The 24,987-nt window shown below is 36.4% G+C and overlaps 1 protein-coding gene across 4 annotated transcripts in view; it reads right to left on the reverse strand.

Annotated features, from left to right (window-relative positions):
- Positions 1-24,987, reverse strand: part of EXOC2 (exocyst complex component 2) — a 127,426-nt gene that overhangs the window by 78,850 nt on the left and 23,589 nt on the right. For all 4 annotated transcript variants that reach the window (XM_061346617.1, XM_061346618.1, XM_061346615.1 and 1 more), the window contains exons 5-7: positions 18,180-18,293; positions 15,175-15,299; positions 3,692-3,772 (exon numbers count right to left, since the gene is read on the reverse strand). In XM_061346617.1, the coding sequence (XP_061202601.1) occupies positions 3,692-3,772; positions 15,175-15,299; positions 18,180-18,293 (320 nt within the window). The remainder of the gene's footprint in view (positions 1-3,691; positions 3,773-15,174; positions 15,300-18,179; positions 18,294-24,987) is intronic.

The raw sequence follows: 24,987 nt of genomic DNA on the forward strand, positions 1-24,987 counted from the left end.
ACCACTTAGCATTTTAATGTGGTAAGACCCCTGCACAATTAAAAACAATCGCTCTTTCCTATTTCAAATGCTTAACTTTGCTGCAGATATTTTATAGTTTGCTTTGGCTCCAGATCTACATTTTACAACTAAATTATGCATCTCAGGATATGGAAAAAGTCATAGAAAGTTTTCTTTGTAGAAAAGTATAATTTCATTATGATAATTAATGTCATTAGCTTTAGAAGTTATCACCAGGTTTTGCAAACATTTTTTGGGGAGTTTTCAAATTATGTCTTAAAAATTATTAACAATATTTGATATTTTAAATTAGTAATTAAGTCAAGACAATGGCATGACTGAAAAGAATTCCAACTAAGCTGTTCACTGTAACAGAATAAATAAAAATTGTCTTCAAATTGTATTGAAAGTCTTACTGGCTTCATTGCACACAGGATCCAACCTTTGTCAACACTCTCGTGCAATTAAGTTTCTGTGTTATCTGTGAATTTATCTTTAACAAATACATTGAATATAGCCTTAAAACCTTTCTTATCCAGTCTAAAAGGCATTCTAATTTGTAGTAAGGATTATATCCTAACACAGAATAATAGAATTTAATTAATACTAGGGCAAATTTACATTGCATGGAATATTTTCATTTTTCAACCCGTGACATATTTTTAATTAACTAAAAAAAAAAAAAAAAAAAAAGAAGTGGAACTGTTTTAGCTATTTTGATCACTGTATGCAGAAGTTTCTACATTATCTGGTCTAGTGACTATACTTTAAGCAAAGATGAAAAAAAATTACATCAGTCTCACTGGGTGGCTTGCATGCCATTTTCTCTAGTCAACACTGTGGGTGGCCTGCTCATGTTAAAAGTAGTCTTTGTAAAATAATTGTTATATCTAAATAATGTTTAAACTTTGTTGAAATTTTGAAGCCTTGATGTAAAAAAAGTTTTGTCAGGATAGCTATTTCTACCGCATGGTATTTAGCCTAGAATACTTTAATCCATTAAGAAGAAATGCACAAAGAAAACAGTTAGTTGGACATTTACATACAGACCACTTGATAAAGTATGATTTTTCTCTTGAGATTATAGTAAATGCTTGTTTTGTAAATCCTTCTACTAACATTTGTTTGAATTCATACGGATTTTGTCCATTCTTTTAACAGCCAAGAACCAATGTACTATATCTGAGAATTAAAGTTACAGTCACAAAGCAATTTCTTAATTCAATGCAAATGTTTTTAAAAGTTAATTGGCAACTGCAGGAGTATCACAGTGACTTCCATGTTTAGTTCAGAACTACATGCCTTCATCTCTTTACAAATTAACTTGTTTTACAAATCCTCAAGTAAATGATTTTTTCTTCTCTTCTCTGCACACTTTTTCTGTTTTACACAGAAATTGAAATCTATTGTATTATTTATTACCATATTAATGAAATTCAATATGTCATGCAAAATGGTCTGATTTTTAGGCTTAAAGGAAAAATGTAAAACTTCTTTTCTCCTCCCTCCTCCAAATCCTTTCTATATCAACAATCTCTATCTCTTGATTACTGATTAATAATCTAAACTGAAATAATCAATGGATAACGATTTGGGTCCTATATTGACTAACTATGTTTTCAAAATAGACGATTCATCTACTGTGTGCAAATTCTCTGATTTCAAAATAAAGCTCTAGTTATCCAATAGTTGTTTTTCATTGAGCCTGACAATAACACCACGTCATAGAATTCAACTGACCTCCTTTAAGATACAGCTCTTCATGAAGTTCATTATAGCACACCATATATTTTTACAAATGTATATTTAATAGTCTATTTAGCAATTAAATTTAGCAATTTAGCAAAAACTCTAGGCATTTATAATTCCACTTATAACACCAGATTTTGATTCTACTAAGCCATGCCATTTCAGTACAATAATTTAGCGCACACTTTATGTACATTCAGATGTTATGGAAAACATTCTTTGGAGCTTGCAATCAAGCTCACAACACCAATTGTGCCTCAAAATATGTACCTATAGGACTAAAGATTTGAAGTAACTTTTGAAAGCAGGTCCTGTTACTCCTGGATTATTGAAGCTTTCTGTGGTCAAACTAGAAACAAAGCTTTGATCCTAAACTACTCTGCATAATATTATTTACTCTTTTAAAATCCTTGTATTCCTACTTCCCTGCCTCCCACCCATCATGACTTGCAAAGTATCAGGAAGAAAAGAAGTCGACTCTTTTCACAGCAGAGCCAAACTTAATACCACTCTGAAGTGCCTGGCACAAGTTAGTCTACAGATCCAGCTTGAAAAAGACAGTTGGCATTATCTGCACACATGCTTCAGCTACCACTTACCAAATGAAACAATAATTACATACTACAGGTAGATTTGTCTCATATTAGTGTGTGTACAAAAATGTCACAGATGTAAATTTCTGCTTTTTTATTTAAAGCTATCACACAATTTTGTCAAAGGGAAAGTGCTCTTCGAGGAATGTGTGCCTGCTGCGCGACATGGCATAAATACAGAGCACAAAGCAGTGACAACTGCACTGGCAATTTGGCAAATGCTTTTTTCTCCTGTCCTATAGGTATCACGTATTCTGCACATACAGACACACACTATAGTTTTTATATAGTGCAAGTGTGGTTTTTTGTAGGTTTTTTTTTGGTTGGGGTTTTTTGGTGATTTTCGGTTGGGAGGTGGGGTGTGTGTGTGTGTGTGTGTGTGTGTGTGTTTGTTTTGCATTCCAGGCAACAAGATAAGGAATAACACTGTTCAAATTATACCTTGATCGTAAGCATTAATGAATCTCGACAGAAAAGAGCCAGAGATGTTCACAAAACCCCCTGCTTTCTTTGTGCTCCCCACACAAACACACATACAGTCACTTTCTTCTCTTGTATGAAGAAAACAAACAGTGAACTTCCATGTCACTTTCTTGATTTCATAAAACACACTCAGACTTCCAACACTGAGTCAGCTATCTGCATGTCATTCCTGCTTATTGATACAGCACTAAGGGAAACATCCCTTCCTCTGTGAAAAAAATCACAATGAAACAAAGTAAAATTATCTTGGCAGAAATCCCAGAATTAAAAAAGGAACTTTTTTGATCTGATGAAACACATACCAAACTGCAGTAAATTCAAGCCATCTCTCTGAATGCAACCTTACAGCCAATGCAGAGAAACATAAAAGAAAGTACTGAAAGCTTTTCAAAATTTCTAAAAGGAAGGCTAAATAGTCTAAATGGCAGCATATTAAGTGAAAACGATTCTGTTAATAGACCCTGTTATTGCAAACAACCTGTATTTTTTTTTCCACTTTTGCTCAAACTTCTTTAAGTTTGGTATTTAGCTTTCCTCATCCTTCTACATTTCTGTCCATATACCTCCTCTGTATTCTTTACCTACTCAAAATTAACATGCCACCAAAATTCATTTAAAGTAAATGCTTTAGAACATCTCTTTATTTTGATATTTATTATTTTTGTTAACAGAAAGACAGATGAAAGTCATGGCAAAACCTGCTACTTACTTCAAAAAGGTATACCATCACACCCTAAAACTACTACCATCAAATAGAAAAGTCAGGAGAGATTGTACTGTTTTCTACTGTATTCCTAGGAATATATTAAAGCTTGTTAGAAAGACCAAAGTCCATAAATAGTTGTTGCTGGAAAGACAAAACTCACTGTTCAGTACATTCTCCAGTTTTTGCGTCATGGATCCTTCTACTTTTTCCGTTCCATCCGCTTCCAGTTTCTGATGAATTGCTGGAATAAAGTGTCTAGTTAAAATGCAGAACTTTTTAATAGGTGGGAATACATTATATCAAAGTGACTCTTCTAAACATTTTTAAAATTAAAGTATTATTTTTCTTGTTAGCCATAAAAAAAATACAAACACACTTCATGGCAGCAGAGTCTAGTGAACAACAGGGCTTAGAGCCAGACACTGCAGATTTTTAACCATTACTTTGACACAGACTTCCTGTATCTTGCTGAACAAGACAGTAATGCTCAAGGAAAAAAAAACAACAACAACAAACCAAACAACAACCAAGCAAACAAAAAAAAAACCCAAAACAACCACCAACAAAAAAACCCAAACACACAAACATGGAAATAATCCCAATTGTCTTGTAATACAAGTGTGAATTTAATTCAATATTTTGAAAAGTAAGTATAATATAAGTACAAAATATTTTTGCTTTGTAAGACCAAATTTTTACAGTGATCTCAGCAAAAATGAACCACCACTAATTTACAGGTAAAAAGTCACAGAGAATTTGGATAACTGCAAAAACTAAGTGTTAGAACACACCTCTACTAGTTGTTTTCCTATGTAAAAACTCATTCTCAAACCAGACACATTAAGAGTATAGCACAGAAATACACTGCATTAAGCATTACACAGAAGCATTGTGATGCTTTTGCTCAAAACAGTATGAAAACAGAGGAGTTTGCCTTTTTTCTCTTTTTTAATGATTTTATTTTTTTTCCCTGTGTTAGAATACCAAAAGCCCCAAGACTTGTTTCCACATGACAGTACTAACGGATATGGAAATGCATAGTATTAGAATTAATTTGTTTGTTTTACAATAATTTCTTTTTCAGGGAGAGACTTACCAGTGACTACATTATACCTCTCTGGAAATATGAACAGTGAATAGAGTGTAGATACTCATTTCTTTTCTTCTTGCTTACCCTCTCTTACACAGCATTCATTCCCTCCTCTGTTCAGTGCGAGTGGCACAGACAGTTTCCATTTCGTTTTGGATTTTTTTTTTAAGGTAGTACCCCTGTATATATGCATAAAGCGTATATAAAGCAAATACTCCAAAATATTATTTTCCTTTCAAATTTTAAATTTTTATATTATGTAAAATCAGCTCTATAAAACAGCCATCAGCTCCTGTTGCTTTAACAGCAACTTGAGTCCCTCAACTGGATTCTTTTAAGATGATATAAAACTAAAAGATGAACTTCATGAGTGTACCTAATTTGCTCCAGGAGATACCTGGAATTCAATCCACTTAAGATAGTTTAAAATACCACCCCAAACTGCATATAATGTGCACACAGAGATGTCATCGCCAACTGGTTTCCTCTACAATACCCATGCTCTGTAGCTGCAAATTAAGAAAAAGCAAACAAGGACAAGACAGACATCAGTCATACTGTAGGCAGTGGCTATTCTGAAACAGTGGCCCTTGACAGTCTCCTGACTCCTTCAAAGGAAGAATTTTCATTTGGATGGAGGTGTGTGTATGTGTGGGGGTGTGTGAGATTTTAAAAAACAAAACAAAACAAATAAAATTCCATTATTCTCAAACATGTAAATTTGAGCCTTCAATCCCTTGATCCTACACAAAGAACTTCAGGAGGCTCTGCTTTCTTGAAAATGCAATAGCACCATGTTATTTTTGTTACTGTAGTCACTAGTTAAGAAAAATATTTTAGGACACTATATTACTTAAGACAACACTCGCATGAAATGAAATAAATCTAAAAGATTCTTGAATATTTTAAGGAACAGAGGTCTACCTTAAGAGATGGCTTTTTAAATTTTACATTTAAATGTCCTCAACACATTTTAAATATGACATGGACACCACTTACCTATAAGAATACCTCTACAATTATGTAACAAAACATTAAAGGTTCTGATCATATTATCACATTTATATACATCATGTATACAGGGGGAGCCAGTTACTGTATTGCAATTAATGTTACATACTGAAAGTTAAGCTCATCAGAACAGCAACCACAACATAAATAGATATTTTAAAACCAAATGTTGTAAGTACTATTGGAACTGCATCAAAGTGCAATGATTTTAATTTACATATTTTGAAATAATTCTGTGAAGCACATTTTTGAAAGACAATTCCTAAACTGATGTGGATAAAAGATCCTTAAGATGTATATTGCTTTAGATGTTTTTAAAATTTAGACCTTTGAAACCATTAATTGCATAACATTAATTGCTGGCCAATTAACTATAATATTACTTTTGAAGGGGACACACCTAAGAACTTCCAAAACCAAACTGCAACATCTAAACATCTAGCAATGCCCATATACTGGCAACAAAAGGTAAAACATGCTGAAGGCAGCTTATTTAAAAATTTTATCATGATGGTCATGGCTTTACTATAAGAAGCATACAATAAATAAAGATGAGGAGGGGCTAGATTTAGATGCTTCAGCTAAGGCCAGAAAATTAATGGTGTTTTGTATCATCTTTGCCAATTTGAGTTTCCCAGCTAAATCAGAATACTTAAACATCTGCAGACTTCAGAACTGCACTGAGATACTAACAACAGTGAAGAGACTAAGTTTACAGTTCACAATCTCTGTGACTAAATACTTCAGAATCAGTTCTATTTGATCAAAACACCTGCAAAGCTCAATCTGGCAAATAGACCTTCGTACAGGCCTTGTAGCAAAAGAAACCGCGATTAATTGGTTGTTGCTTGTGTTGAAAGCAACTTTATTTAATCTAAGGAAGGATATTTTTTTTTACTTGGCAACCATAAATCTAACAAATTAAACTACACTTGCCAGGATCATGCAGTTTTTGACTTGCAAATATCATTCTTTCTTTATTATTTTTATATTTATGTTTATATTTTATATATTTTTTATTTTAATGTACATTTTTAAAATCTATTTTGTGATAGGCACCAAGAGTGGCATTTTCAAAACCTCCTCAGCCCAACTCAGCTCAAAGCAACACTGCTGCAAGTTTTCCACCATTTTCTGATTAAAAGATGGCTAGAAATGTACTATATATGAAAAATCTTATCCCAAACCCTTTTAGTCAGATGTAGAAAATAAGAGGAGGTGTGGGAGAGAAGATGAGTCAATACAAAAAAAAGGAAAGACTGACTCAGCAAAGTATTTCTGAAGATCTGATGTGGTAACTATAAAGAACTTGGCACCAAAGCACAATAATGGAGGGATAAAGAACACATGTTAAGATGATGCCAGGATTCACAGCAGTGCATGAATAAAAATGCCTTTGGTTTCCTTTATCAAAAGATTAATGATTTTCTTTAATTTGAAAAAAAATATAAGAAGGTTATTGATGAGAACAGCACCCCTATGTAGGGCAGAAACTCTTCTGAATGGATTCAACAGGAGTGCATAGCTACATATAATGAGCAAATTATATGTTATAATTTATATTATAATTGTTATATATTATATTGCAACAAAGCAATACATAAAGACAGCATGTCATGAATGGAGCTAGTAATATATTACACTATGAAAACCTTAAAAAAAAAAGTCTATTATACGTTAGTCAATACTGCTATTTTTTTGTTTGTCTGTTTTGGTTGTTTCTTATTCCCCTAAGTTTTCTTGATATGTTTATGATTTTTAGAGCATGGGAAATGCTGTTCTCTTTTTACCAATACATTACTAACCTGCTGTATCTACAAAAGCTAATGGAAGAAATAAACCCAGCTTTTAAATGTTGCATGTATTTTAAAAATGGTATGGAAATCAAGATGGAATCATGTAACATGAAATTAAACTGGTTTTATGGTTTGTAGGTCAAGTCTGGCTCAAATATAATCGTGGGTAATTTTCTACACGCTTAGAAAATAACTGCAGTTGATTACATTTGAAAACTTCAACTGCAAACCCAATCTTTCTTTTGATGCTTTCTTGTTTTTCGAGAGTGAACAAAAAAAATTAACTTACCTGAAAAACACAAATTGATAAAACATGACGGTCACACAGTAGCTAACAGCTGCCGTGACTGCATACGCTTGGAGAAATACTGCTAGCAGTTTGTGTCTCTAAAATGATTACTGATTTAACAGAAGCTATTCTATATGAAGTCAGCATAATATCAGATACTGGCTTAATCACAGAACTTTCACTATGGACTAAGACAATTCCTGCTGTTTCACACTTTTTAAAATCAGACCATATCTTGCTTGAGACAAAAAACACCCCTTACACAACACTATCCTGGAACATGTATAAAAGGAAAGTTTAAGCCTTTCATCAATCACAATCATGTAACTCATGCTTTTTTAGAGTTACAGTATGATAAAAATTGGTCTGCTACAGAAACTGATCATAGGCATTGCATGAAGAAGCATCTGCATGAGACTAAACTACTTGAACTACCTACCACCACTTACATACTTTACAGCCACTCCTTTGTCAGGACATCTCTCTCTCAGCATACATTGCTCATTGCAATGTCTCCCTTGTTATCTAGTACTGCAAAATTAGAACACAAGTTTTCAATAAGAGAACTTAAATCAGTATGCCTATTCTTTCATTGTACATACATAAGGAGGCCCATACATGTAAGGGCAACATACTAGTTGCTAGTGCAATTGCTTCTCATTCAGCTTTTGTCTATAAGGGTAGCACAAAGATAGCTCATGCCTTCAGATATAAGCATCCACTTGGAAAACTAAACAGTGAGCTTAGAGCACATCTATTGCACACATATTGCTTCATGACTACTTGGGAGGTATGATCTTAATCCTTGAACTGAAATAATCTAACTTGCATCTATTGTGGGACACATACATGCCTATAAACTTTTACTCTGAAGTGACTGATACAGTGTTAAACACATGCCTGACACATACAGCATCCTTGTTTTATACTTGCCAGTTTGTTTCATTTACCCTGTTCTTTTAATATGATAATTCATAGAGGTTAAGAAAATTGCTCCCTACAGTAGCAGGATGCTCTTATATTGTAAAGGCCCTTCTATTGCTTGAAGTGGGATGAGGAAGTTAACATTAATAGAGAGCCATCACACATAGCACTCAACACAGAACTATTCTACCCCATTTCAAGTCAGCTGCATAATATTTAGGTAGTAGTCATGTGTCTGGACTTGATTTACTCAAATCCATATGTTTAATAAAAACTCATACTATTGAGAAAATGTATGAGACTGAAGTAAAGCAAAAACATGAATTAGGTATGCTATAAAATAGGAACGTGACGACAGCAAAACCTGGTATAGCAGTCTGATGCTGTACCACCTAGCAAAAACAGTCATGGGTTAGCATTTCATTGGACAAACAAAGACAAAAGAGTGAACCGAGATTAAGAACTAGCTATGCAAAACCACTTCAAAATTAGTAAGTCAGTCTAGTTTGCAAAGAGAATCACTAATGAAATGTTGGCTGTATGCACTCTCTTTAGATTCAACCATGACATAACTCCTCAAAAGCCAGAAGCGAAGGAGCACAGACAAGCATCAGTTTAAGATTCACAGCAACTAAATTAAATTAAAATTTGCTCAAATTCACAGTCTGACTCAAAACTGAATATAGATCCAGTGGTTTCTTTGGTTGCAATTTCAGAGCAAATTAATTTATCAGACATAATGGCAACAGAATTCACTTATTCATACTGAATCAGATCCTGGATCCCTGACATGCTCATCCTAGAATGGGCCTTAGGGGATGAAATATAAAAATATCCTACAGGAAGAAGGAGGGAGGAAAGAAAACCCCACAAAAAAAAACAAAAAACCAACAAACAAAAAAAAAAACCTCAAACCCAAACCAGACATTGAGCAGATACAGGGTCATTTCAGCCAGGCAAAAATTATGTATTATATAGGGTATAGACAAAAGGCCAACTGCAGTCCAAGTTTCCTATCATACCAGCATTCTCACAGGCCACACTTCTGAACAGGACTGGAAAGGGGAAAAAGGAATAATACTGCAACAGCCAGCAATCAAGTAGAATGTGTTTGTAGTTGAAACTGCACAAGAGGAACTGTTGCCATGGCAAATCAGAAAGTCAAACCTAAATCACAAATTTGTCCAACATACCCATGTTTCAAAGACACATCATCTTCTTTACTTGCCAATACAGATGTTACACTTGGCATGTTTTGCATAATTGAGTGTCTGAAGTGGTCATTTCCCTATTTTTTTTCCTTTCACTTAAGTTTTCCTTTTTTTTTTTTTGCCCCTTTACACCTAAAAGTAACTCTGCAGCCAAAGGCTCTTTGTAAAGAATGCTTCTGAAAAAGTATATACGAAGTAAGTTAATTTACTTGCTTAACAAAACTTCTGTGCAGGACATGACTTGCTCATGACCATAAAACACAAGCATATAAACAGCAGCCCTTATAGGAGTTCTACTTTCTAGGCTGCAATTAGAATTATGGGAAATAAATCAGCTGAACATCCCAACATTGACAAGTGGGTCAAGTTGAAGTGAGCCCAGCTCCCCTCAGCTCAGTTTGCAGGTCCCTTCAGCTGATGGAACAAACCTCCTTTCTGTTGTACCCTCTGCAGCAAAGCCACTGTCAAACTGTCAGCCAAGCTAATGGGCACAGAGACAGGAGGATCTGATAAGGCAATTCTCTTTTCCAAGAAATTAAACCAAACAAACAAAGGTTCTGTCCTATTTGACCTCTTACTTTCTCAGTAAACAACTTCCAAACCACAAGATTTAGCTGGCAAATGAAGTTGGTAAGCCGCTGGCCATCATATTTGAAAAATCATGGCAGTCAGGTGAAGTTCCCGACGATTGGAAAAAGGGAAATATAACCCCCATTTTCAAGAAGGGGGAAATGGATGACCCAGGGAACTACAGACCAGTCAGTCTCACCTCTGTGCCTGGCAAAACCTTGGAGCAGATTCTCCTGGAAGGCATGCTAAGGCACATGAAAAACAACAAGGTGCTTGGTGACAGCCAGCATGGCTTCACCAAGGGGAAATCCTGCCTGACCAATTTGGTGGCCTCCTATGATGGGGCTACAAAACTGATGGTCAGGGGTCGAGGAGTTGATGCCATCTACCTGGATTTGTGTAAAGCATTCGACACTGTCCCACACGACATCCTTGTCTCTAAATTGGAGAGACATCAATTTGATGAATGGACCACTCGGTGGATAAAGAACTGGCTGGATGGCTACACACAAAGAGTTGTGGTCAATGGCTCAATGTCCGGCTGGAGACCAGTAACGAGTGGTGTCCGTCAGGGATCGGTGGTGGGACCAGTCTTGTTTAACATCTTCGTCGCTGACATGGACAGTGGGATTGAGTGCGCCCTCAGCAAGTTTGCCGATGACACCAAGCTGTGTGGTTCAGTTGATATGCTGGAGGGAAGGAATGCCATCCAGAGGGACCTTGACACACTTGTGAGGTGGGCTGATGCCAACCTCATGAAGTCTAACCATGACAAGTGCAAGGTCCTACACCTGGGTCGGAGCAATCCCAGGCACAGCTAAAGGCTGGGCAGAGAAGAGATTCAGAGCAGCCCTGTAGAGAAGGACTTGGGGGTGTTGATTGATGAGAAAATGAACATGAGCTGGCTTCAGTGTGCGCTCGCACCCCAGAAAGCCAACCGTATCCTCGGCTGCATCAAAAGGAGTGTGACCAGCAGGTCGAAGGAGGTGATCCTGCCTCTTTATACTGCTCTCGCGAGACCTCACTTGGAGTATTGTGTGCAGTTCTGATGTCCTCAACATAAAAAGGACATGGATCTGTTGGAACAAGTCCAGAGGAGGGCCACGAGGACGGTCAGGGGACTGGAGCACCTCCCATATGAAGATAGGCTGAGAAAGTTGGGGCTGTTCAGCCTGGAGAAGTCTGTATGGAGATCTCATAGCAGCCTTACAGTATCTGAAGAGGTGCTATAGGGATGCTGGGGATGAACTATTCATTAGGGACTGTAGTGATAGGACAAGGGGTAATGGGTTAAAACTTGAACAGGGGAAGTTGAGGTTGGATATAAGGAGGAAATTCTTTACTGTAAGGGTGGTGAGGCACTGGAATGGGTTGCCCAGGGAGGTTGGGAATGCTTCATCCCTGGCAGTGTTCAAGGCTAGGTTGGACGAGGCCTTGGGTAATATGGTTTAGAGCGAGGTGTCCCTGCCCATGGCAGGGGGGTTGGAACTAGATGATCTTAAGGTCCTTTCCAACCCCAACTATTCTATGATTCTAAGATACAGTAAACATCTTGGGATAGCTTTTTATGGTTTTCAATGCTTATTTGGGAAAGTATTAATACTCACTGAAATATGTAATACAGTTTCATAGTACAATTAAAATCGGACTGATTTTATTGATACAAATTAATGAAAAAGCTGCACTACAATCAGTAATTCAGGGTTTCCCAGACCCAGTTCATCTGTTTGAAACAAGCACTGTTAAATACGCTTCAGTTAAGAGAAGTTAAAACATAAACAGATGTGCCAGTAGATGAAAATACGAAGTACCTGGTAAAGTGTTATACCTCTTAAAGTGAGCCTCCTTCAAAAAATACCGATTTAGGGAAACCTAGGAGAAATAACTGTACACAGATAGCTCCACTCTACAACAAGACAAGCCTGCAGTGTACAAAGCATAATCACCAGGGCTGGAAGTTGTGTCCTAGGATATCTGAAGGGAAAAATTGAGAGGTATCAACAAAAAAAGCCAATCAACAAAAATGTGTCTTCAGAAGATCCATTAGAGCTCAGAAATCTTCCCAAAGCAAGCGAGTTAATAAATAAATAAATAAATAAACCAAAAGAAAACAAAGCATCTCAGGAAACTTCAATCATCCTAGAAGACAGACTAGATATGTTCAATAATGACTTTACCTTGAGTCACTTTTCATCTGTAATAGTTGTATGCTCAGCTTCAAATAATGAAAGTTTGCAGAACCAAGGCTGTGTCTGTCCCTCATCTTTCAGCTTTCAAATATAAACTATTCCTACTGTAGCTTTGTTTAAATGCATATAAATCATAGTTGCACCTTTTTGAAGGAGAAAATAAGACACGCCAATTCACCCTTACATGTGTAAGGGCAAAAAAGTGTTGTATTACCAAAGATACCCTTTTTGTTTTGCTACTACTGGAAGTCTCTCCACATCTACCTTAACAGTTGATTGTACCCATCACAGGTTCAAGTCTTTAAAAAATAATGTGATATTTCCAGCTACACTCCCTCAGAAGTAATATGAATAAGAAGGCAGCTGTGACTGCAAGCATCCTCATTAAGAAATTGGATTCAGAATTTAAAAAATAATATTGTATTGATAAGCCCTCTGCAGTTCAGTGTTACAGCTCCGCATCTGTAAGATACTAAGACTTCAAGTCTCTAATTTTTTTATCAACAGCATCAAGGCCATTCTTTCTTATTACTACTTTAATTGACTGTTTATAACAGCACAAGCTACAACCCTGTTCCCTTTTGAGCTCTTAAGTGGGATCACTGGGTGGAAAACAAAACCAAGCTATTTTAGTTACAGGTAAAAAGTAGCACCAAGAACCACAACTCATGCAAAGTTTTGAGTTAATTTTTCTAAAGGACTGCAATGAGAAACTCTAACTGTAGGTAAAAATAACACTGATACAGATAAGACATGCAAAACAGTATTACAGCTATTTCACAGTATGCTAGAGATTGGAAGGGACCTCAAAAGATCATCTAGTCCAATCCCCCTGCCGGAGCAGGAACACCTAGATAAGGTTACACAGGAACGTGTCCAGGCGGGTTTTGAATGTCTCCAGGGAAGGAGACTCCATAACTTCCCTGGGCAGCCTGTTCCAGTGTTCTGTCACCCTCACTGAGAAGAAGTTTCTTCTCAAGTTTAAGTGGAACCTCTTGTGTTCCAGTTTATGCCCATTGCCCCTTGTCCTATCATTGTTTGCCACTGAGAAGAGCCTGGCTCCATCCCCGTGACACTCCCCCTTTATATATTTATATACACTAATATGGTCATGATTTTTTTTTATTAAGAACATAGTAGTTAGTGAACTAAATGAGTTTGCTTTCCCTATCATTATTTTATTACTATTTTTTTTTTACATTCCTGTTTGCTCTCCAACCTCTTCATTTATCATGAAATCAGTCTCCGAAGGCAAGAAGCCTACACTTTAATAGATATGAGAAAAGTCACTTGGTTGTGCTCAGTCCTTCTAAAACCTCACAACATTTATGGTTTGCATTAGCTTTCTGTACATCCCACTAAGTTTTTGCTGGTCAAAAAAATAATCTTGCAAGGTAACACCTGTCTGTCAGAACTAAATTTTATCCACAGCAGTAACTCTTTGGAAATAGAACTTAATCTTTTAAATTATTTGATAGTCTATATACAAAGCAGATTTAGTTGTGAAAAAATAAGTCACATATCAGTATTTGTTCAGGATTATTTAGGATTTTGAACTATTTAAGAAAAATCAGGATTTTTACATTTTCAAGATATTCAAGATTCACCAAGTAATAGCTTATTATCATTTTTTCTTGTACTTAATAAGGACTCCACTCAAAAAAAAAAAATCTTCCCTTTCCCAGGACACACGTGTCTGTCAGACAGTAACTGAGTGGCTTGCAAGTTGGTCAAGAAAAAAAAATAAATAAAAAAAAATCAGTACATCTCTAAAGCAGTGCTCCTAAAGCCAACTGAAGTTCTAGCTTGGCTGAAGCTACGACTAGATACAGGTATTCTTACCCCATGGTACCCATAACACAGCATCAATGATCAGGACTGATAACCCTGCAACATATAGTAACTATGAAGAACAGCACAGTGGTAAATGTTAAACCTATACGGAATGGCCCAGCACTGTCACTCTTATCCAGCACAGTTCTTAACCAGACAGCACTATGGCAGCCCACAGTGTGCTGTTACCACAGAGACAGTTTTATGCTTTAAGTCTGAGCATGTATACATAAAGATACACACACACACACACACACACACATATATATATATAGAATGGCACAGACAACTAAGCTAATCTCACTTGTATGTGGAATTTTCCCTATGGCAAGCAGAATGTAAAGGCCATCTGATTTCTCAAGTCAGAGTGTACTCAATATTTATATAAATATTAGTCTGACTACAGGATAAAACCAAGTTTTTATGTTGCTACAGCTTTTAAGTCATCATAATATTATCTCCAGTTCAACATTTCCTCTCTTTTCTGGTTCTGTGGTCTAAGCAGTTTCATCAAATGCCTCCAATTAATATAGATGGCATTCAGTACTATCTTTTGCAAATATACCACAACAATCAGCTTGTGACCAACGCAATAAAGATTTCTGGCTCATCAGACACTTTTAGAAGAGATTATGAAGAAAACCAGTATTTTTAATATTAAAATTCAACCATAAATACAGATAGTGTCTTTTCTATTATACTGTATTTAGTAAGTGCAAAACATCTTTACCTGACAGAGCATCTTGTGCTTCAAAAAATGTGCTGAGACCTCCTTTCACGTAAGCTAGACTTCCTTCATTTTTCTTATTGGCTTGTTTCTTCAAATTCACAACAGCCATTTTGAGCTGATCAAAACTGAAAACAAACAAGAAGACCTCTGTTGATAAACGAATAAAGTCAGCTAATGAATAAACAGAACAAACTACTTGGAAAATAAAGTCAGCTACTTTTGCAACAACTATTAAGGACTGAATAATTGCTAACAAGTGTGATTTTCAATAATGACAGTTTACTCAATCCAAAGGGGTTTTGCGTTTTAATTTTTAATCGTAAATGGAGGGCTCCTATCACTTGTGCTGGAATAGATTTCTTTATGATATGTTTTGTTTTACTTCCTGTTTCCATCTACTGGACAGAAATCACATTACTCAAAAGCTGGATTGGTCTACTTGGGCACCCAAGTAGTACTTACCACAAGCATTTTCAAAATAACAAAAAAAAAATCTATGCAGCTCTCTTTCTAAGTACTGTTTCATGTTATTTGATGATCTAATAGTATATTTAAATGGTTTATTTATATTTGTCAGGACATTGCCCGGGGGGTGGGGGGTAGAGAAAAAAAAAAAACACACCTCCCATGTTATTTCGATTGCTTAAAAGAATTTCCTTCAAGGAAAAAATAGACATAAGCTACCCAAAACAACAATGCACCATACATCTAGCGTTCCCAGTACCTGAGGTTACACAGAGGACAAGAACTAAAACATTGCTGCATGTGTCCAGGACAACAGCACAAATGATATGGGGCAGATAATTATACAATTCCAGAATATTTCTAAGACTACACATTTTTGCAAATCAAAACAAAAAAATCAGGCTTACTTCTTTATTTAAAATGCTATTTATAATTATATTCAAAACATTACTGGATTCACCCCACTCTTTGAGCCATTCTTCCTGTTAAGTTTTACATAGCTTTTGCAACTTTAACGCTAAGATTTATATTTTATAAACCAATATAAACCAAATCAATACGCACGCACAAAAAAAACAAACAACCCAGCTTTCATTTAAAACCAAGAAATAATACTTTTAATTCCACTGGAATACATGGGCCAAGAGGATCATGACTTCCGACTGTTGACATGCACCAACATGCATCAGTGGGTTTACTGACACTATTACATTAGAGGTATAACCATTACATATGCTGTTGCTCATATTCCATGAACAACTGGTAATTCTGGTTAAATGACATTATTGTGGGGTTTTTTTCCAGTTCTTTCCTGGGTACCTTTCTCAGAGGGTCTCTTCCCATGCATCACAGATCACTAAGCACATGAGATATCCCACTTTATTCTGATGATATGCTTATCTAATCCCACATTGCTTGTTTCTCAGGCTGCACATGAGTGTGTAAAGGCACTTGTGGTTAGATCCTTCCAACTGGTTTTGCAATTCCCAACAGCACTGTCAGTGCCCCCACTGAACATGGAGAACTATGTCCCTTGCTTAACTGCAAACTGTTATGATCATTCCCTGCTATTCCTAATTTGATGTCCTTGTCAACAAAGGGCAAATCTTTGGTGACAACCGCAAAATGCAATGACACTCCCACCCCCCTTTTTCAAATGAATCCCATTTCTCACTAGCAGTCCGTGTTCTTTAGTGATGGATCCATGGCTACAGAAGTAAAACAAGCTGCCTTTGAAACAGTGGTACAGCCATCTGTGAGCCTACAGAACCTTAATCCTACAGGATGCATTCACTACCTGAAGCCTTCCCCTTCACCTGTAAATCAAAGGTGCTCTTCACTTTTGTCCCCAGGGCTTTGCTATCACTCTTGATCTGTTCTACATCTCTCTTGGCAGCATCACTGGTGCCCGCATGAATGAGCAACAAGATGGCAACAGTCCAAGGGCCTCAGGTAAAGGAAATTTCTTAAAGACAGCTACATCAAAAGCTGTTTTTTCTCACTTTACTATTCCATCAGCTTTTTTTAAAAACCTGATGACTCCCTAAATTATCAGATTGTCACAGTTCATTTTTAATCACTCCTCTTAGTTCCTGGATTTCAAAAGATACATATATATTGAGTAATAAGATTCTCTTGCTGCTGTTTTGGCTCTTCAATCTACCACCACTCTGAGAGGAAATGGAAGTATTTCCCAAGTAGATTAATGGTTATTTCTGGAGATCCTAAAACCAAACACCACAACCACTCCACAACAATCCAACCAAACAACACAACATCCAAAGCCAACAAAAAACCCCAGAAGCCACCAACCCACAGCTGTTTCTACCATAGATAACAAAAAAAATTAAGGTAAGTTTGCAAAGTGGCATTTCCCTTCAAAATGCTCATCAGAATACCCAGCTGAAGACAAGAAAGGCTCATCATCTCTACTAAAATCGGCTTCTAGTATTATTCAAATATATGCAAATAAATCAGTTATACATGCAAAAATATATTCACATAATACATTCACGTAAGTACATATTATGAACTAGATTAACAAATTAGAATGTTAATGGTCAATATTTTTTAAGAGATTTACAGTAAAGATACTACTTGTCAAATTTCTTTTACTATAGCATTTCCCACAAGTGTTAATTAAAAGCTAACTACTACTATTAACAGATTTGCCCTGAGTTGTCTGTTCAGTGCCCTTATCCTCAGCCTCTAGTCATCACTTAACATGACTAGAAATTTCACTTAAGCCCACGCTGCCTAACTTCTTGATTCATAAAAGGCTTTAGCCTGAAGACAACTTCCATATGTCATGGGCCTGGGGAGGAAAAAAAAGAGGCCAGAATTCAGGTCTGAGTAAAAGGTAAGTTTTCCTTGTAACCACATTGAGCAAACTGGTTGATTTCTAGCCAAGCAGAAACACCACAGGCAGTATAGAACAGGTTTATTACTTAAAGTGTCAACCACCAGGGACAGATCACATGTATAATAAAATAGTATCAAGTAACTTGCATTTAAAATAATAATTTATGACAGCAACAAACCTTGTTGTTGAATGATTCTCAATCAGGTACCAGGCAGCAGAAAAGTTTTCACTAGTAAAATCAGCACTCATCCCAGGAAACAGTGCCTCTAAATCTTTTTGAGGAAATCTGCCTCTGAAAATATGAATATGCATTTACTCAGTGAGACATTCCTGTGAACAGCTTACAATTAAAAGTGTCACAAAAAAACCCCAAAAAACAACACCCCCCCCCAAAAAAAAAACCTAACAAAAAAAAAACCCAAAAAACAAATCATGTTTGAACAAGATGTAAACAAATTTTTATCCCACCATGAAATTAAACCTGGTATTACAGGCACATGTAGCGTGACTGGGAAAGATTAAAATCTAATCTGAGTAAAATTGATTTTACCACTTTGATTTCACTATTACACATATGACAGAAATGTTCTCAGTACAAAATGCTTCTAAAGAAGGAGAACTACTGCCTTCAAAAAATGAGACTAGACAGACTCACCATGATACTACTACTACTGAAATACAGGACCACATTACAATGCTGAATGTACTCCAAATCAATTTTACCTTTCAAAAAGAAAAATCAGTACACAAAGTCAAATAAATAAGAGAGAATACTGTCTAAAAGCCATGAACCAGCGTTTATTTAAAACAACGGGACATCACCAGTTTGACAACTTATAAGTGATCTTACACCATCACTTTTATTGGTTCATGTGCACGAGAAGTTCCATGGAAACATGAAGGGAGATACTTGGAGCATTCTTTCATTATATGCAAACACTGAAAGAAATCCCGAGTTAAAATAATCCCCTTGCAAAACAATACCGTGATCTACATTCATAGTACACAAAACATAAAAGAAAAGCATGTCATGAGATACAGTATGTTTTGTCTGTTTTTACTCAGTCTTACAATGCATGAAGATAGCATGCAAGCCAATTTCTTGTGAAAGCAGATTCTCTACAACAGCTATTACTGAAACTACAAGTAACTTCTAGGATAGATTTACAGAAAATGTATTCCATATATTTTAGGTCAGTGTAACACAAATACTTAAAGTACTTTTTGATTGAAACATGACTATCTTCATCATTCAGTCCAGACACTCACTGAAGGCTTGGCCATATTCATTCCACCATACATCACCAGGGGCACTCACCACTCTTTATCACCAGCTGCATCCCATCTCCAGAAATAATCATGGCAAACAAGTTTACTGTTGGTCAGCCTGAATTGCTCAGGCAGTTGGACAAAATTATCATTGCAGATATCTTCCAAATGAAACATTTTAGCCTGTTCTAAAAATGTACTATGTCACTTTTGGATTACATCAAACCCAAAAGTCAGTAACATCCCTCTCTGATGCTTGTACATTGGGTGAACTCTGCTATAAAAACTGCACTGTATGCAAAAGCAAACCTGCCATACTTTGCATTTGAATTCAGACTTGGATGGGCGTAGCAATCCAGTGTCAGCTATTGGAATTACATTTAATAGATATGAAAAGACATCTGAATGGACATAAACCCAATGATTTGTTAGGGTTTTTTAAGTTGGGTTTTTTTTCCTGTAATCTAAACATATTTCAAACCAGTTAAAACTGTTTTTACTACAAAAAGCAAACAGCAGATTAAGTGAAGTAAATCTAGAGGCAGATGCATTAAAAAGTACAATTATAAAGAAACAAGAGTTGTTTTTTCTAAGTTGCTATTCATAGCCAAATGGCCATTAGCACAAGCAGGTACAAAGGACCTACATAACTAATGACATGGCACAGGAGTCCTTCATCAGTAGCACCTGATTAAAGCAGGCACATGAAACAATACTTTTTATAATAGGGGAAAAAAATAATCAAATGAGATGCAAAAAAAAAAAAAGTGATGAAAGATATGAAAAGGAGATATAGAAAAAACTGTGAGAAGCAGAAGTAGCAGCTAAAAAATGAGGGTCCCAACATTTCTGTGTTCAATGAAAAGGTGGTAAGGTTAAAGGAGGTGATCCTGCCCCGCTACTATGGTCTTGTGAGACCCCATCTGGAGTATTGTGCACAGTTCCGGTGTTCTCAACAAAAGGACATAGAGCTGTCAGAGCAAGTCCAGAGGAGGGCCACGAGGATGATCAGGGGACTGGAGCACCTCTCGTATGAAGACAGGCTGAGAAAGTTAGGGCAGTTCATCTTGGAGAAGAGAAGGCTGCATAGACAGCTCATTGCAGCCTTCCAGTATCTGAAGGGGGCCTATAGGGATGCTGGAGAGGGACTCTTCGTCAGGGACTGTAGCGATAAGACAAAGGGGAATAGGTTTAACTTAAAATAGGGGAAGTTCAGGTTAGATATAAGGAAGAAGTTCTTTACTGTGATGGTAGTGAGGCACTGGAACAGGTTGCCCAAAGAAGTGGTAAATGCTCCATCCCTGCCAGTGCTCAAGGCCAGGTTGGACAGAGCCTTGAGTGACAGGGTCTAGTGTGTGGTGTCCCTGCCTATGGCAGGGGGGTTGGAACTAGATGATCTTAAGATCCTTTCCAACCCAAACTATTCTATGATAATGTTAAAAGATTTATAAACATAAGTAGTGAGATTCATGATTACCAACAAACTTGAATTTCCTGAATGCCAGTTAGTGAGCAGAAAATGCTGACGGATGCAAAAGGGAAAAAGTTTTGATTTATCTTTCTTTTAAAGCTGTTATAAGAGATATTATTTTTCATTCAAAGTAGCAAAAAGTGTCAAACAGGGACATGAATTTATATGATAGTACTTCACATGTGATACATGGCACAGCTGTCCAAAAAAGATTTTATGTAAATCCACACATGGTAGTATCTCTGCGGGTAACTAAAAAACTTAGAAATGTTCAGTTACCCCAGAAGAGACTCAGATATTCAGTGCAAGTACTATATAAGGGCATGTATACATAGAGAAGCAGAGTTTTATTCATATTTTCAGAACTTCAATATATTTTCCTCAAAATCCAAAAGAAACAAATATTACACAACCCCCCCCACACTCAACAAATATACCAAATGCTACTTATTATTGCAAGATTGTAAGACATATGCATGGTAGTTTAAGCTTATGCATGATATATATAATTCCTAGGGAAAAAAACCTAAAAGTTTTTACTTATCTGTATGATAATATGATGTTGGCCAATAATTTAGTTATGGATATAACAAATTCCTGCAAATGAGTTCTACCCACAGACAGTGCAGCAGAAATGAAGGGTTGGCGTTTTGGGGGGTGTTTCACTTTGTCGTTTGTCTGCACTGAAAAGTTACCAGGACCTTTTTTCCAGCAGATATATTTGTGCAGAACCATACATTAACAATGCGTTTATGGCTACTTTTATCTGTGCAGACATATTTTAGACATAGTCACAACAGAGTAGAAACATGAACGTGAATGTGTGCGGTATGTTAACAATATATTATACTCTATGGTGTAGTACCCTTATTTTTCATAACTTTCACCAGTAGTTTTTCCACTAACAGATATGGGGAGCTTGGAATGACTTGTTACAGCTGTCTTCACAACAAGCTGCTCACTAAAAAGTTCAAACTGAAAAGCAACTGTACTTCTAAAACGTCTGGCCAGATGCATCTAAAAAGAGACTGACTCCACATACACACAAGTTTGTTTCATTAACTTCCATTAGCAAATTAAATAAATAAGTCCTTGGAAGTTTCTCATGCTTACCATTTAAACAAGCACATATGTGACTTGAGAAAGTATTTCTGTTTTAGTCATTTCAACATTATGGGGTGAATACGAACTAGAGCTAAAGCTGAGACCATGCTGACACGCAATGAAACTGTTGATAATTTTCCTGTTAATTTGCTCGTTTTACAAGAATCATTTCCAGAAGCAACTCTGAATACTTAATCATTGATTAAAAACCAATCACTGTAAAAGAAACCAGGACCCACAAATTGAATACAGAAAACCACAGAAGAGAGAAGTTTACCACCCTTGACAAGTCTACGTACATCACTACCTTTACAATTTCAGCAAAGGTACACATATTTGATTTATATGGTAGTACATTCTGCTAGGCAGACTATTTTATTTAAAACAGAACTAGATCTGGTACTAGATCCCTAGTTAACATTTTAAAGGAGTCCTATTAATTAATCAAAACCAATTTCAAGTATTGAAGTAATTAAGATTTATATTCATGTGAACTATAATAAAAATAACTTTGGTTTCAAGCCACTACACACTTTCACTTCCCTCAGAGACATTATGAGTGTATCTAAGCAGTCACACGATACTAGATGCAGTGGCCCTTGCTTGCACATTTTTACATGTGTGTGCACATCTACTTTGGATTCAAAACACATGGGTAAAAATCAATTCACTTGCACCACATGTGCCCATCAATACAAGTCCCACCCTCCACTACCCCAAGCTTTCGGTACTGTATAGCCTGATACTCACTAAATGAAACCTAACCTAACCTCACAGCATGTATGTTAGCTTTTATTATTTTCTTTTAAACACATTTTACTACAGAACTTGTGAATGTACAGATCATTTATATTCCCCAGAAATTTAAGATTAGTTGTAATCTCCATGAGTAAATTACAGTCTCCAAGCAGTCACAATTGAGTAACAGCAACAAAATGCAAAGGATGCTAATAAACAGAGCCTGACTAGAAATGCAGCTTAGTAAATTGTAATTTTTCTGTAAAGACTATAGTGCTCCCAGAGCTTAAGAATCTTATCGTATGCTTTTCAGCATACATGACAATATTTGCAGATTAAAGGCAGGTAGCAAAACAGGATACAGCCACCAAAAGGTAACCTGAACCTCAATTCCACAGGAGTTTTTAGGTCAAAAGGAGCAACTTTAAATAAACACAGATTCTGAATAGCAACCAGCATAAACAAGCTCCAGCGAGAGTTGCTATATACTCCCCCCTCTGTCTGGTACCAGTCAGACTCCTAGAAGCAGGCTTTGTACCAGCTGTACTGTGTTAATAATGCATGCAAGAAAACCAGCATAAGGGACGCTGGCGTAGACTAAACACGACAAATCAGAAAGTGCCAACAAAAGTCTTCCCAACAGCAAAAAGACAAGGATGCACTACTGCTTCCTAGGAGCTTTGGTTTTCACAGAAGTACGACAGCAAAATGACAATCATATTTGAGAAGTGGCAGAATGAGATAAATCCACTAGGAGTTTATAGGCTGGTGGTTGCAACTGACACATCAGCCTTACAAGTAATAAGTGTTGCTGCATTTTTTTTAACATCATAAAAATAGGACTGTATAATACTATATACTGCATCTCCCTCCCACAGGTTTCACAACTTTTCCACACGCATCCCTCTGATAAAAGCTTCCACAAACCCATCACATTCAAGGATGAAACTGACTGCATTTCCATACAACCCACTTAAAAATACGTAAATTTCAAAGCCTCCAGAAAGTCTTTTCCTATCTCATGATGGTAAACGGACGTTTACCATTAGGGGGCAGTGTAAGATCATTTCTTCCTTCCTCCCAGATTAACTGTTTTGGAAGCTGGCGTGGGAAGAGGGAAGCATCTGTATTGAGTGGGTGGATACAGAAGTATGTGGAATGTACTTAGCATGTCAGCATTTGCTTTCATGTACGAGATGGATCTACCATAATGACCTCTTCTACATGCAAAACAACAAAAACACTATTCAAAAATGTTATAACCACCACTAGGTCTAACTGCTGTTACTGCTTTGGAGAGAATGGATTTTCTTAAGTCTGACAGAGTAGGCAGAGGAAGCAGGTAACCTTTGATTAAATAAGGACTTGTCGTGCAGGAGGGGAAATGCATGTGGTACACCTGAAGAAGCAATTACATAGATATAAATTTTCCACTAACAGAATTCAACCAGTGCCCTAATGGAACAGGCATCACATTCTCTCTCAGAATTGTTCAAAATTCTGAACAATCCTATGTTGGTAGGATGTAACCTACCAGCCTGCTTTAGTAACAGCTCTAAGCTGCTAAAACCAATCCAAGTACTGCAACACTGCTGTGAATGTTAGCATTTTCATACCAAGTTTCCACATTTTTTAGACTGAGGCAACTACTCTAGATAGTCTTTTTCTTCCTGGAAGCTATTTAAACCTTCTGTAAGGGTTACTGGCTACATCTGTGTAACACCACAGCCAGGAATATTCCTTGGGGAGGAAGGTGGCACAGACCTGCTTTGCACTTAAAAGCCAGCATAAAGACAGTGATAGAAAAATTAAAGTTTTGCATCAGTCTTTACTCCATTCTGGAAAGTAAAAAAAATAGGTTAAGTATTTAAAATATTTATTTTCTGGTGTGAATAGAATACTTTGCAGCATACACACAATCTGCACTAAGTGATAGCAATGTAAAAAGAAGTTGACCTGACTGGACCTGTTCTGTGTTTTCAAAGACAACCAAACAATTCTTAGCGAGGCAGGAGAACAAATGTGTGCTAAAACTCTTTAGGAATACATCTGTGACTCTAAGGGTCACAACTGAAACATAATAACCAGCAAGTTCAAGTTTCATTACAACAGACATTATTATTTAGCAACTAAGATTCTTGGTTGTATGGCACAAGAAAGGCAATTAATTCTTGGAAAACATGAAGAACTTATCAACCATAGATTACGTATACTTACTACCTGTTTGCCTTGCAGGCTGAAAGATGATGGCTTGAACATCATGTACACATATAACATTTGAAATATCTTGGCTATTTAAAAAACAATCAGGAGGATGACTGCAAATCCATACTTCTTATTTTGCAACCTTGCAACTTGAGTATGAAAAGAGAATGCCAGTGCATATTTTGAGTATATATATATA

The sequence above is a fragment of the Neopsephotus bourkii genome, unplaced genomic scaffold, assembly GCF_033783945.1.
Source record: "Neopsephotus bourkii isolate Nb327-2 ecotype Australia unplaced genomic scaffold, CSIRO-AGI_Nbou_v1 NB_272, whole genome shotgun sequence".
Classification (NCBI taxonomy): Eukaryota; Metazoa; Chordata; class Aves; order Psittaciformes; family Psittacidae; genus Neopsephotus; species Neopsephotus bourkii.